Source organism: Pelophylax lessonae (genome assembly GCF_965119305.1).
Source record: "Pelophylax lessonae genome assembly, chromosome: 4".
NCBI lineage: Eukaryota > Metazoa > Chordata > Amphibia > Anura > Ranidae > Pelophylax > Pelophylax lessonae.
The window spans coordinates 611,942,570-611,958,732 of NC_138771.1; the positions used below are offsets into that span (position 1 = coordinate 611,942,570).

Sequence of the window (16,163 nt, forward strand, 5' to 3'; positions counted from 1 at the left end):
AAAAAATTCCAGGGGATGTTGGTTTTTGTGTTTTTATTTGGAACTGGGGTAGGAGAAGGGATGAGTGGGATACTCCAACTATGAACTATGCACAATTGGGAGGACAACTAGCTGTAGTGTATGGCAAGCCTGCTACTTCACCTTGCCACAGAAGTGAAGATAGGTAATGTGATCCTGTTTTAGTTATTCTTCAGGGTTCTAGCTTGGCACCCCCTTTCTCACTTGCTGTGTGCACTGACACCTGTCCGCTGACTCTTCACTGGAGCAGTCCCCTTTCCTGGGTAGACCCCTGGCAAGCTTTCCAGTACTCACGGACACTGTTTTTCCCAAGGTTGCTCTGCCTCCAAATCCACTTGTAAGCTTTCTGGACCTACTGGCTCAGCACCCCACTCTTCGATCACTAGGCCGACCACTTGCGACCACCTTCCACAACAGACAGGAGGAGAGACAGCCGTCACCCTCCTCCTGGGACCTGGCTTCCCGCCCAAAGACACTCTGTCACATGTGCCCTTGGCTTTTATAACATATCCCAGGATGCACCACTGTTTGTGCCAACCCACTGGGATAGTTACAAAGCCTGTGTGTCACTGGCTGGGTTTCCTCCACTGTCCACCAGGCTCCCCTATTGGATACAGTGGGGACACTCCCTCAGACCAGATGAATCACACATGGACACATGCAACAGGCAGAACTACTGATCAGGCTCCCCTGATAAGCAGATGAAGCAGACTATGATTTACCTGCTGCTCCCCTGTTAAACAGGCAGAGCAAACTATTATCCTTCCTAGCACCTATCTAGGAGGGTGTTACATGTCTGTAAATGCCTACTGTAGTGTGAATGGACACCTAGGCTAACATACAGGGGCAATTAGGGACAGAAATAATGTCAAATGCCTGTAAAACAGGCTTTCTATAGCTGCAGTGTGCATGAGGCCTTAGGTGTGAAATGTTATAAATTTTTTTAAACATGTGACTGTGTAGCTCCTGTGCTAAATGGCTGCTATTGTTCTGTGCTAACCATTTACTCTGCTGTGTGTTTTCCCCGAAAGACAAGAGCCATTGGAATGAACCAGGAGATCGATTCATTTCTTTGGAGGGCACATCTTATGCTCTGCTCGCTCTACTGCAAATGAAAGAATATGAAGGCACAGGAGATATTGTACGCTGGTTGACTGAACAAAGATACTTTGGAGCGGTGTACGGATCTACACAAGTAAGCAGCATGAATGGGTCTTATGCTCTTACAAAATAATGAGAGCCCAACTCATCTTTCAGATAAAATCAAATAAATTCATTCCAGGTGCATCAAACCAAAAAAAAGTGCAAATTCTTACAGTTCATTTTCTTTAGAAAGCAGCCACAGTCTGTTTAGTTCCCTTTCCCCTGCCAGCACGCTGTAGAGGAGGACACTTTGCAGAGCTCCAACATTTACTCTGCTGAGGCAAAACTAGAGCACTGCAATCAACAAAACTCATGCTCCCTGCTGATTGGATATCTTTAGCCCGTTAGTGTCAGACCTCTGCAGAGGGACCACTGCTTCCACACAGAGAATAAGGGTCCTCCTGTATAGAGAACATTGGCCTCTTTCTTTTTACTGTTTGTGTCATAGAAAGGGAAACAAAATAAAAGAGGCTTCAACCATTCCCTGCTCTTTATTCTACAGAAATTGGCTCAATCATCCTAAATGCTTACCTCTCGCCTGAACTGTCACTCCTCTAATGCATTCCAACTATCACCTATCATCTAAAAACCCAACATGACTATCTTCCTTTAACTTCTATCTAGACTACAGTGTCTTATGATATAGACCAGTGTTTCTCAAGCTTTTTTCAGTAAAGGCACCCTTTAAAATTATGGAGAGTCTAGAGGCACCTCCAAAATTATGGACAGTCTTGAGGCACCCCATTATAAAATGTAAAAACTATTCTAATAGTTTTACGTAATGCAGCAACATCTATACACATGGGAGACCCAACATTAGAGGTGATTTATTCTTCCAAAGCAAATACAATTTTGCACACTGATACTGACTAGTATTCCAGTGTTTCTCTTCTCCCTCAGTTTTTCTCCATCACTTAGCTAATGAGACCCCAAAGCTGATGGAGAGAGGCAAGGGAAGGTAGAATAAGGATGATATGCAGGCAACTGACATCCTCCTTCTCAAATGATGATGTCATTGGTCGTTAGGAGGTTAGCACCTAGAAGGTTGTAATGGTGCACAATGAAACTAAAAAGTCAGGTTTCATCCACCCACCAGCTTGTATGCAATTTTGGGGCAAGGCACCCCTGAAGAAACCTCAAGGCACCCCAGGGTACCTGGACACGCTGGTTGAAAAAAGCTGAAATAGACAATACCGTCTCACATTACTTTACTTACACATTACTTTATTTATACCTTCCATTGTTAGCAAAATGTTTACTATACTCACTTATTTTGAAACAGTTGGTAGTTTATTATAAGTCAACCATGCCTTTCCTTAATATCTACTCATATATTGTTTGTTTTACCTATGAACCACCTGAAAAAAATTGAATAAAACTTCAGTTTAAAAAAAATGTGATGTGAATCAAGCATATGTTGATTGCAATTGCTGTTTTCTAAACTTTATTTGTCTTCATTGTCTTATAGGCCACCATCGTTATGTTCCAAGCTTTGGCTCAGTACCAGTTAGATGTGCCAAATGCCTTAATTTTAGAAATGGATGTGTCTATCCATCTTCCTGAAAATCAAAGGTCCTTGAAGTACCGCATTAATGTTGAAAATGCACTGCTTGCACGCTCTGCTAAGGTAAGAGTTACAGTGTTCAGAACACTAGTCGTGAATAGACCAGAACTTCCCACTTAAAGGATAAGGCAATACTGTTAGGAACAGCCTTACTGTTTCAGTTAGGTGTCTTCCAATTGTCCATAAGCTGTTGTCCATCAGGCAGTTGGCAATAGCTCACATGTTTGTCTAGCAATCCCTGGTAGCATCTCTATATGCTAGGTTGCCTGAGTCTAACACTGGCCATGCACTGGTAGATTTTCAAATGAATGTTTATACAAACATTTGTACGAAAATTAGTACGAAAATTTTCAGTATGTTTGAGGACTTGTCAATCCATAGTACTTTGTTTGCTTGTAAAATCAATTTTGGAATGAATGGACTTTACCAAAGAAAAACCACAAACATATTTGAGAAAAAAATTAAAATTCCGCTCCTTCAGATTTTCTCATCACTGCGGTCAATTTGACCCCAATAACGATTAACATTAAATCATTCATAAAAAGAAGAATTTTGAACTATATTCTACTAGTGTATGGCCAGCTTAAAGAGGGGTTCCAGTCTCTCCCCACAAAAAAACAAAAGTCAGAAGCTACAAATACTGTAGCTGCTGACTTTTATTATAATGACACTTACCTGTTCAGGGATCCAGCGCTGTCCTCACCCAGGCCGATTCTTTAATCAGCTTTGGGTCCAGGCACCAATATCTTAACTAAATGAAACCAGCAGTAAGCCGGTTCCCCACTGTGCATGCACAAGCCACGCTGCGGTTTGTGAATGGTCCTGCAGTCTTCTGGGACCTGTGATGTGTTTAAGAAAGCTGTGGGTGAAGGAGAGGAGAGAGCAAACTTCCGCTCAGATCAAAACTTGGTCAGTCAAAACTAGATACCCCCCCCTCCCTATCCCAGAAGTGCCAATCGATAAAGATGAGGAGAGGAGGATGCAAACATGTGGAACTTCCCCTTTTGGGTGAAGTTCTGCTCTAACTCTGCTCTCTCTATGGCTTCCCTGCTGGTTCTGGAGCCTCCCCTTGTTCTTCTGATCACCTGCTATTACTTGCCTGTCTGTAAACTATTTATACCCTAAGGCAGCCCATACATTATACATTTTCTTCAACTGTTCAACCGGTGAGTTTAACCAATCACTCCCGCTGTGCTATTGTGCTATATTGTGTTCTGACAGCTGTCTCTGCCATCAGAACACAAGGATCAGTGTTACTAGTTATAGCCAACAGCACTGATCATTCAGAAAAACCCAACAGAGTGGTCATACAGAAGTCGATCAATAGATTGACTTCTATACAACCAGGGTGCCCATACAAAAAACAAAATTTGGCAGGTCTCTGCTTAAACGGCCGAATTTCAAACCATGTATGGGCAGCATAAGGCGTTACATGCTCACATTTTGATTGGCTACAACTCTATTAAAGTGTATCAGACACTGGAGCCTAATGGTTCATGTTATTGTTTATTAGCTTATGTATTCAACTTTCTTCCTAAACCATCTCAAATTGACTTTGCTCTTGACCCTGCTCGTACCATTGTGCTTGAGACCCACTTTTGCCTCAACCTCACTGAGATCATTGACTCTTCTGTTTAACATCCACAGTAGGGTATTGGTGTTAATGTTCAAATCTATGATAATAACACATAGCAAGCAGAAAATACTCTCTATGTTTCTAAAGTGATCAATAGGAACTTTTAAAAATGTATATGTGATAGTTGGGACTATAGAAAAGAATAGGCTTTTGTGATTAAAATGTGGATTTTAGAAAATTGACTTCTTACTTCCTGACTATATGGGGCTTACAGCGTACCTATAGTGCAAACTTTTTGTTCGTTTTAGATAGAATAGTGAAGGGTTAGAAATTCTACCCGGTCTTTATTTCTATCTGTGTCCCCACTGGAGAGATTCACCCTCTCTATTCGTCCTGGTTACCATTATCACCAGGACCTAAAATTATGGAAATTCAGCATTTTACATGTGTCATCAGAACAAGAGCTAATGGGAAAATATTCTAATTGTAACACTTGTTCTGATGACAACTGTCTAATGGTGGCCATACACGTAAAGATCTGATGGAAGGATTTATCACAGAATCAGGCAATAAGATTGAGTCGTTAGGGTCGATCGATCAGCTTTTAACTTCAGCTTGTTCAATTAGGCTTTGGAAAAAACTGGAAGCTGAATGGTTTATATGCAGAGCTGCACCAGATTTTGCACTCTCCAGTTTTAGTAAATCAATCGCTATGTTTTGTTATTAAATAGACACGCATAGGGGAGAATTCTATCAAAACTGGAGCAGCTGTACATGGCTACCTTTTCGGCTTCTAGCTTTCAACTTCAAAGCTATACTGAAGAAGCTGAAGATACAAGCTGATCGGTTGCCATCAGGGCCGGCCCTATCATGGGTCCCGCTGGGTCCATTGGACCCAGGCAGAACATGGAGAGGGGTATAAAATTGACTCCCAATATTTTTTTTCCAACAGTTTTTTGTGTCATCAGTTTGCGGTGTGTTACGAGCGGCATTTCCCCATCTCCTACTGCTGCCTGTAGTGCAAACTGATGAGTATGAGGAGGCGGAGCGTCTCCTCTGGGGAACGTCCCTCATGTGATTGTGGTGTACGCAATGACATCAGACATCAGCGCACTCCATCTCACGCAGGGCAGGTGGATCTTCTAGATGGTGGGCCTGCAAGACACAGGAGTGACAGGAGGACTGAGGACAGACAGCAGGTGTTTAGTCGACCGGTCTGGTGGTGAATTATGGAAGAAGATAATATATATCATATTTCTAACTGTTATATTAATATAAAATAATGGATGTGGGGGGATTTTGGTGTGTGTGATTTTTTTTTTTTTTGGGGGGGGGGGCAGCATTTTATTCTTGGACCCAGGCAGCACAATAACTTGGGTCAGCCCTGGTTGCCATGTGCAGCTGCCCCAGATTCTATCTGCTCCAGTTTTGATAAATTCCCCCCATAGTGTCATCAATTGATTTTCAGCAAAATCTATCTCAGTAAAAGTATTCTGATCGGCTTGGATGGAAAATAAAATCTTGGGAAAGTAGATACGCCAATATAGTCATTAAGTGAGTGATACATCGAACAATGTTTTTGACAGTAAATCAGCAAAACAATCATATACAAAATGATTCCATTCAAGGGCACTGTAAGGCCCCGTTCACATTAAAGTGGAGTTCCACCCTAAAATTTACCTTCGGTCCATCTTCTTGCTCCGGGTCACCTGAAACAAAAATGGATAATCGCAATTTTTTTTTTTTACTTACCTTGTTTTAAAGAAAGTATACTCACCTTACTTCCTCTTCCTCCCTCTGCGGCCACGGCCCGTCGTCACTTCCTGGCTTGCTATGATTCCTGGGAGCTGAACGTCATCGCTCCCAGGAATCAATGTGCCTGCACCGGCCCCGACGTCCGTTCCGGTGCAGGCGCCGTCATACCTTGCTAAACAGCTTCTGGGCATGCCCAGAAGCTGTGCAGGGATGACGCTGCAGCCCCGGAAGTGACGGCGGGGCCGGTGCAGTGCATCGTGGGACCGAAGAAGACGGAAGAGGACGCAGAAGAGGATCGCGCTGGCTTCAAGCTGCCCACACCTGAGATGGCAGCGCTGGACAAGACATTTTCAAGATAAGTATTTCTTCTTGCAGGTAAGTGCAACCCGGGACAGTTCAGAGGCTATCCATTGTGGAATGCACTAGCCCTGACTGTCCCAGGGTTTTTTTCTTATGTTTTTTTTTTAGGTGGAACTCCGCTTTAAGTGATTCCAAATCACAGCAAAATATTTGAGGTGCATTTGAATGCCATTATGCCTATTGGCACCTCAAATGCGGTGAGACTCTACTAGTGATTGTCGCTCAATGGAATTGCACAGCAAAAAAAGGAGCAGGAGCTTCTTTTGCGCAACAAATGTGAATAGAGCAGTCCATTGAAGTGAAAAGCTACATTCATTCTCTATAGTCCCACTGTATGTTAGGTATACAGCCAACCTCTCGTACTCACTCCCAAGGTGGACTGTGAACTATGGGATGTGTAGTGTGCATAAAGCAGTGCTCAAGACTACAACTAAAGCGCGTTACTCATTCCAAACAAAAGCAAGTGGAGGTGAGAAGGAGAGGGTTGGGCATTCAGGAGGATGGTACAGAAAAAACACTGGAAGAAACAATTTAAAAAATATATAGATTACAAGGCCAGTAAAGTAGAACCATAGACAAAACTTTTTTTTTATTTTGGATAGAGCAAGGTGTAACTCCTGTCATATTTTTTTTTCGCCATCTGTGTCCCATTGCAGAGATTTCCCTTCACTTCCTGTCCCATAGCCAAACAGGAAGTGAGTGGAAATCCCTGCAAATTAAGGGAATTCCTTGGGGAGACTCTGGTCACTAGAGCTAATGTCCCCATTGGAAGGTTTCCCCTCTATTACTTTTCTGGGTACAACCTAAATTTTTGGGATTTTCTTTTACTTTCACTTTGAAAGATGATAGTAAACAGGACAAATAGAGACGGTGAATCTCCTTAACGGAGGCACAGCCAGCAATAAAAACTGACAAGCATTCAAATACTTATTCTCTCTATCCAAAACTAAAATAAACGGTTTGCCTTTAGTTATACTTTAAATTGTGGATTTGTATGTATTATCTTTGAAGAATAAGGATGTTGTTAAGTTTCACTTTTAACTAAGGTGTATTTGACGCTATTATGCACTTTCTGGAGCTGGGAGATAGTGTCTAGGGTAGTGATGGATGAACATCAGCTGGGGCGCTTCAACAACGTCAGCCGCATATTTTCTCAAATGTCCGCGAACCGCAAGTTTGCGATGGGCCCCATTGACTTTAATGGAAGGCGAACTTTAAAAACCTTTAGGTCATATTTGCAGCCACAAAAGACTTACTAGCTGTGCACAAATAGTCCCACCACATGGACAATGTCATAACAGAAGTATTGCAATTGAAAAAGTTGCCCTAAATTTTTTTTTTTTTATAGCAAAACAATGTTTTTTTGTTTTTTTCATAAATCAGCCAGAACTGACAGCAGCCGGTAAATACATTTCAAATACATATAGGGTCCATTCACACATCTGTAAAATGGATCCGCATCCATTCCACAATTTGGCGGAACGTTTGCAGACCAATTGATTTTCAAATCCAGTCTGAAAAATTAAGCATTCACAGGATAAAGAAGTAAGTGTTGTCCAGTACAGGCCCCAAAAATTAGCACACATGTGTTTACCTGACAGCTAAGAACGTTGTATTCTGTGGCTGAAGGTACATTAGGCATTGACAAGATACAGAAGTAAGTGTCGGCCAGTACAGGCCCCATAAATTAGCCCATATGGGTTTACCTGACAGCTAAGAACGCAGTATTCTGTGGCTGAAGGTTCATTAGGCATTCACAGGATACCGAAGTGTCAGCCACTATAGGCCCCAAAAATTAGCCGACATGTGTTTATCTGACAGCTAAGAACGTATTATTCTGTGGCTGAAGGTTCATTAGGCATTGACAGAAAAAATAATTGTCGGCCATGAAAGGCCCCAAAAATTAGGCATTCAATGGACATGAAATGCCTTTTATGCCGCTGTATTTAGTGAAGACAAGGACCAGGAATTTGTGGCCTATCATGAGGAATTTCAATGAAACATGGTCTACTGGCCACATGTGTTGAATTCCTCAGAGATCCATGCCTCATTCATTTTTATAAATGTGAGGTAGTCTACACTGTCATGAGCTAGTCGAGTGCGCTTATCGGTCACGATCCCCCCTGCTGCGCTAAACGTCCCTTCGGACAGGACACTGGATGGGGGGCAAGCCAACAGTTCCATTGCAAATTGTGCAAGCTCTGGCCAGAGCTCAAGCCTGCCCACCCAGTAGTCCAGGGGTTCATCACTCCTCAGAGCGTCCACATCGGCTGTTAACCCGATGAAGTTGGACACCTGTCGGTCTAAGCGTTCCCTGATGCTGGATCCGGAGTACAGCTGTCGATGGGTCGGCTGAAAGAAGGATCTCCTATCTGAACTGACCAAGACATCTTCAAACCGCCCTCTTATTGCAGGCGCTGTTGGATTGCTACCCTCAACTATCTCTCTATGACTGGAAATTCCTCTGCCAGCGCACGCAAAAGCAGAATGCAGCATTTCTCACAGCAAGGCCTGGAAGTGCTGCATTCTGACCGCCCCCTCTGTGATGCTGGTAACATTTCCGCCATTTTTTGTTTGTAAAGGGGGTCTTAGTACGTTGCCACCCAGTACTGGTCCTTGCCCTTTATGCTTTTTATATAGGGGTCCCCCTTAAAACACTGGAGCATGAAGGCCCCCATTTGCACTAAACTGGAGGCGGTATAGTGGCCTGGCTCCAACTCATCATCCAGGATAATGCCGTCCTCGTTATCCTACCCCCATCCACGGATAACACCAGGGATCCCAGAAAGGTTTAAAGCATGCTCTTCTTGCTCCTCCTCATCTGCCCCGGCACCATCCTTCTCTAACTCCTCTTCAGACTCCTGTTGTTGACTTGTCTCAGATGGAGTAGCACCCCCTGGGAATTCATCAAACATTGCGACTTCCTCATCTTCCTGCTCCTGCTCCTCGATGGCTTGTTCAATGACACAATGCAATGCACGCTCCAGAAAGAAGGTATAAGGTACGATCTCACTGATGGCGCCCTGGCCATGACTGACCAGTTTGATGATCTCATCGAATGGACACAGAAGTCTGCATGCGTCCCACATGAGCAGCCACTGGCGAGGTGAAAAAAACCCAAGCTCCCCAGAACTTGTCCTGCCACCGAGTTCGTACAGGTAATCATTAACTGCATGTTTCTGTTGGAGCAACCTATCAAGCATATGCAACGTAGAGTTCCATCACGTCGGGCAGCCACAAATAAGACGCCTGATGGGCAGGTTGTGTCACCGCTGAATGTCAGCAAGGCAAGCCATGGTTGTGTAAGATCTTCTGAAATGGCCCGAGATTTTCCTGGCCTGCCGTAAGACGTCCTAGACTCCAGGGTATTTGCAAAAAATCGCTGCACGAAAAAGTTCAGGATGTGTGCCATGCATGGCACGTGTGTTATTTTGCCCTGTTTCAGCGTGCTCAGCAGATTGGCACCGTTGTCTCACACCACTTTACCAACTGTCAAATTGAGCAGTGTCAGCCACTGATCTGCCTGTGAACGCAAAGCTGAAAGGAGTGCAGGACCATAGTTACATAGTTACATAGTTAGTGAGGTTGAAAAAAGACATCAGTCCATCCAGTTCAACCTATGATGTGTGTGTGTGTGTTTGCTGCTAACCGTACATTGTATACCCCTGTATGTTGTGGTCTTTAAGGTGTTCATCTAATAGTTTTTTGAAACTATCAATGCTCCCTGCTGATACGACTGCTTGTGGAAGAGAATTCCACATCCTTACCGCTCTTACAGTGAAGAACCCCTTACGCACTTTAAGGTTAAACCGCCTTTCCTCAAGTTTTAGTGAGTGGCCATGTGTCTTATTGTATTCCCTTACTCTGAATAGTTTGTTCCTTATGCTAGGGTCGCCAGTACAGTATTTGTACATTGATATCATATCCCCCCTCAATCGTCTCTTCTCCAGAGAGAATAGGTTCAGTGCTTGTAGTCTTTCCTCATAGCTGATGTCCTCCATTCCCCTAATTATTTTTGTTGCCCTTCTCTGGACTTTCTCCAGTTCCAGCCCATCCTTCCTGAGGACCGGTGCCCAGAACTGGACAGCATACTCCAGATGTGGCCGGACCAGAGTCTTGTAGAGCGGGAGAATAATCTCTTTATTTCTGGAGTGAATCCCCTTTTTTATACAACCCAGTATTCTGTTGGCTTTGCTTGCGGCGGCTTGGCATTGCATGCCACTGCCAAGCCTGTTGTCTACCAGTACCCCCAGGTCCCTTTCCATCCTAGACTCACCCAGAGGTTCCCCCCCCCCCCCTAGTGAGTAGCTTGCTTTCTGGTTTCTGGCCCCCAAGTGCATTACTTTACATTTTTCAACATTAAATCTCATCTGCCATGTAGTTGCCCACCCCGTTATTTTGTTCAGGTCCGCTTGCAAGGTTTCCACATCCTGCATAGAAGATATTGGCAAGCCTAATTTTGTATCATCTGCAAATACTGAGATTGTACTAGATATCCCCTCCTCTAGATCATTTATGAATAAATTAAACAGGATTGGTCCCAGGACAGAACCCTCTTGGCTTCCAGGCACAACAGACCCAGCACAGCACAGCATGGCAACGTCTCACCTGGCATGTGGAATAGGTTCTGGGGATCTTGGGCGGCGCATCGGAAGAGACGGTAGCAGTGGAAAAGGAGGAGTCAGCCAATTAGGAGAGGGAGGATGGAGGAGGAGGAGGAGAAGAGGTTGGCCTGCATGCAATCCGTGGCGGTACAACCAAAAATACACGGGTGCCACAGGTTACATGCTTGACAGCCGTCAGAAGGTTCACCCAGTGGGCAGTAAAAGTTATATACCTTCCCTGCCCGTGTTTGCTAGACCATGTGTCTGTGGTCAGATGTATCTTGGCAACAACACTGTGTGCCAGAGATATATTCACTTGCCGCTGAACATCACAGCTCTAGAATGCCCTTCTGCGAGAAATTTTTCCTGCCTGGGACCTTCCATTGTGGTGTTCCAATGGCCACAAATTTCCGAAAGGCCTCCGAGTCCACCAGTTGATATGGTAGTAGTTGGTGGGCTATCAGTATTCGACAAAGATATAAGACAATAGGCAGTGCAGCGCTCTCTGAAACACTAAATAAAATAAACAGTAAAACCAATGACACATGCACAGTCCATAAGAAAGAAACTAATGCAGGATCAGATAAAAGGTGTGATATTCCATAAGTGCAAGAGTTCCCAATGTATTCCAAAGGAGCCAGGTGCAGACAGCCAGAAGAACACCACACACTCCCTCCACCTTCCAGAGTGGCCTCTCACCTTAATGAATATAATACGGGCATTGCACACTTGAACAGATCACTGGCTCCGACCTCTTGTAAATCCTCTCACTGGTCAAACGATGGAAAAGGCAATCTCCCGTTCAACATAAGCCTGCTCCACTTAAAAACTAAACACTCCTGTATGTCTCCCCCATGAAAAGGGTAAGGAAGGAAAGAGATACCAGGATAGTGTAATAAAGTCTTTAATCAGGCTAAAAACATATAACAGAGTGGCCTCTTACTTGAATGGATGGACATCGGGCATAAAACAGCAAACAGACCGGGACAGCGAGACAGACTCGGTGTCACTCGGTCTCCTCCGTGCCAGCGGGTGACGTCAGACGCTAAGGTTCCTCCTCCCTCCGCACGCGTATCGCCTCCGTGGGTGGAGGCTTCGTCAGCGAACCCATCCATTCAAGTAAGAGGCCACTCTGTTATATGTTTTTAGCCTGATTAAAGACTTTATTACACTGGCTGTCTGCACCTGGCTCCTTTGGAATACATTGGGAACTCTTGCACTTATGGAATATCACACCTTTTATCTGATCCTGCATTAGTTTCTTTCTTATGGACTGTGCATGTGTCATTGGTTTTACTGTTTATTTTATTTAGTGTTTCAGAGAGCGCTGCACTGCCAATTGTCTTATATCTTTGTCACCCAGGTTTGTTTCTGTGCCTGTTTTTAGTGTTCAGCTGCTAGCAATTAGGGAGGAGCGCTGATATTTTCATCATTGTTTATATCAGTATTCGACAAGCCAGCAGTCAAACGTTGGGCAAGAGGGTATATGGCGTCATCATTTTTTTCTGCTCCAACATTTGGGCCACGGAAGCCTGCCTTTTTCCAGAACAACATGACGACGGAATCATGGAAGGTGGAGTGGAGGACAATTGTGAGGAGAGAGGAGAAGGAGAAGAGGCTGGACGGTGAGAGCCTGGAGTGTGGCTTTGTGGGTTCTGACAGTGTTGCTCCCACTGGGCTCGGTGATGGGGAGTTGAGGTGCCTTCTTAAGGCAGTCATCCCTAGGTGAGTGTTGGGCTTACCGCGACTGTTGACTGCAAAGGCTGCAGATGGCAACACTGTTGTCAGCAAAAAAAAAAAGGCCACACTGTGGAGCCATGTGTCGGTGTCCTGGGAGTGCCAGATGTGACTATACATGGTTGATGGCTCGCTACTGATACATTTTCAGTCTGCTTTGTACTTCTTGTGCAATGCAAGTTCCGCCTGCCTCTCCTCCCTATCTGCTGGTCCATCTCTCCCTCTGAACTCCCCTCCTCTTCCTCTCTTGTGGCCACCCACGTGATATCCATAGACACATCATCATCCACATCACCTTCCCCACCACTAACATTCGAGATCTCGGAGTAGGCAGCAACGGCGGGGACCAACCTTCTTGGGCTGATCTAGATACTGTCGTCAGACTGCTGAGTGGCAGCTGTTGCTACCTCCTCTCCCTGATCCGATGCCATCAATGGCTGTGCATCGCAAATGTCTTCCAGTGACTCAAGCGGAGGGTATATGGTAGTGGTGTTTGTGGTGGTGTCTTTGGGGGTGCACACAGCAGAGAGTGAAGAGGGTGCAGATAGAGAGGATAAGGAGGGTGCCGAAGAGGAAGGCTGAGTGAGCCACGCAACCAAGTCTGGTGAGTTCTTTGACATAATCAAACGTACCTTATAATATATATAAACGTCACACTTTGGCTCCGGCCTACTGCTCCTTCCCTACCGCTACCACCCCTGCACAAGGGCCTGCCTCTTCCTCTGCCTGTCATTTTTTACATTACGCTGTGACAAAAGTCTCTAGAGAATTGCAGTATATCTGGAAAAAGGTATATACCACCCCGCTTCAATCTATGATATTGGGGGGCCATAGGATTATCACACCAGTTCTACAAATAATTGGCCAGTAACTGTTGTTACTGTGTGTAGCACAGTTAACACAGTAAAAGAGGCCAAATTTTTGCAGGACTAAAATACACTCTTAGAAAAGTATACTGTTAAATAACATCCCACTTCAATATGTGGTATTGATTGGGCCATTGGTTTGAAATTATCACACCAGTTGTTCAAAAAATTGGCCAGGGAGTTTGGCACAGTGTGTATTAGAGTTAAAGCGGAGTTCCGGGCACAGAAACCATTTTTCAATAAACATACCCCCGGGACAGTCAGGGCTAGCACATTCCACAATGGCTAGCCTCTGATCTGTCCCGGTTTGCACTTACCTGCAAGAAGAAATACTTACTTATAAAATTTCTTCCACAGCATTGCCATCTCTCTTGTGGGCAGCTGAAGGCGGCGCGATCCTCTTCCGCGTCTTCTTCCGCGTCCTCTTCTCCCAGAATGCACCTGCACCCTCTCGTCACTTCCGGTGCGTGCCCAGAAGCTGTTTAGCAGGGAATGCGGCGTCGCCCCGCAAGTGACGAGAGGGGCCGGTGCCGTCGCATTGATTCCTGGGAGCGATGACGTTCAGCTCCCAGGAATCATTGCAAGCCCGGAAGTGACGGTGGAGCCGCGGCGCAGAGGGAGGAAGTGGAGAAGAGGTGAGTATATTCGATCTACAATTACAAGGTGAGTACAAAAAAAAAAACCTAACTATCCAATTCTGTTTCAGGTGAAGGGGAACAAGCGGACGGGCAAAAAAAAAAAAGATCGATTTTGTGCCCGGAACTCCGCTTTAACACAGCAAAAGAGGCAATATTGTTGCAGAACACAAATACACTTATGAAAGTATACTTAGAAAACACCCCGCTTCAATATGTGGTATTGGGGGGCCACTGGTTTATCACACCAGTTGTTCAAAAAAATTGGCCAATGAGTTTGGCACTGTGTGTATCAGAGTTAACACAGCAAAAGAGGCAACATTGTTGCAGGACACAATACACTTATGAAAGTATACTCAGATAACGCCCCACTTCAATATGTGGTATTGGGGGGCCACTGGTTGATCACACCAGTTGTTCAAAAAATTGGCCAGTGAGTTTGGCACTGTGTTTATTAGATTTATTATTAGAGTTTTTTTTAAAAATACCCTCGGGACAGTCAGGGCTAGTGCATTCCACAATGGCTAGCCTCTGATCTGTCCCGGGTTGCACTTACCTGTTAGGACAAATACTTACCTTGAAAACATCTTGTCCAGCGCTGCCATCTCAGATGTGGGCAGCTTGAAGCCAGCGAGATGCTCTTCGGCGTCCTCTTCCGCCTTCTTCAGTCCCACGATGCCCTGCACCGGCCCCGACGTCACTTCCGGGTCGCGCGCGTCATCCCTCCACAGCTTCTGGGCATGTCCAGAAGCTGTTTAGAAGGGGACGCGCGCGCCCCGGAACTGACGTCGGGGCCGGTGCAGGCGCAATGATTCCTGGGAGCGATGACGTTCAGCTCCCAGGAATCATTGCAGAGCCAGGAAGTGACGACGGGCCGCGGCCGAGGAAGGAGGAAGAAGGAAGTAAGGTAAGTATATTTTCTTCGCTATGAGGTAAGTAAAAAAAAAAAATGTGATTATCCATTTCTTTTTCAGGTGACCCGGAGCGAGAAGATGGAGGTAAGTATAAAATTAGGGTGGAACTCCACTTTAAAAAAGTATACTCAGATAACACCCGGCTTCAATCTGTGGCATTGGGGGGGCCACAGTTTAATCACACCAGTTCTACAAATAATTGGCCAGTAACTGTTGTCACTGTGTGTAGCACAGTTAACGCAGCAAAAGAGGCCAAGTTTTTGCAGGACTACAATACACTCTTAGAAAAGTATAATGTTAAATAACATCCCACTTCAATATGTGGTATTGGGGGGCCACTGGTCTATCACACCAGTTATAATACATTAAAAGTGCTTTTGTCACTGTTTGTAGTATTGCTGCAGCAACGCTCACCACACCAGTAACAATGCGGCACAGTGCACAATACAAATCCACTATAATATGCTTTCTATATTACAAAGTATATTATACGTGGAATACACCCCTATATAGTGCTCTTCACACCTATACCAAATAGCAGCCCTTAAAATGACTTTTGTGGACCTTATCAGAGCGATTTGTGTCACTGACGATCTGTCCCTCGTGCACACAGCATACCTATCCCTACACTGACAAGAGACTGTAGACCTATACCAAATACCAGCCCTTAAAAGGACTTTTGTGGACCTTAACAGAGCTATTTGTGTCACTGGCAAACTGTCCCTGATGCACTCGCCAACCTCTCCCTATGCTGACAAAAAGCAGAATGTGAAATGGCCGCCAGCTCTGATCTATTTATAAGGTAGGGGGCATGTCCATGTGCTGAAATGTTTCAATTGGCTGTCCCGTTCCACCTGACAGCTCTGTCATGGGTCAAAGTTCTCCCCAATGTAAACTAATATTGCCGCCGCAAACAACGCCATATGTTCGCAGAATCTGCGGGCTGCGAACGAGCAAAGTTTACAGCGAACCGACCACCGGGCGAACCGCA

General features: G+C 44.9%; 1 protein-coding gene across 4 annotated transcripts in view; it reads left to right on the forward strand.

The window, feature by feature from the left end:
• LOC309553574 (A.superbus venom factor 1-like) overlaps positions 1-16,163 on the forward strand; it is a 1,719,715-nt gene that overhangs the window by 1,136,245 nt on the left and 567,307 nt on the right. For all 4 annotated transcript variants that reach the window (XR_014225177.1, XR_014225178.1, XR_014225179.1 and 1 more), the window contains exons 28-29: positions 1,050-1,213; positions 2,630-2,788. Coding sequence is in view for 1 of the 4 variants with exons in the window: in XM_082254846.1 (XP_082110972.1) it covers positions 1,050-1,213; positions 2,630-2,788 (323 nt within the window). In the remaining 3 variants the exon portion in view is untranslated. The remainder of the gene's footprint in view (positions 1-1,049; positions 1,214-2,629; positions 2,789-16,163) is intronic.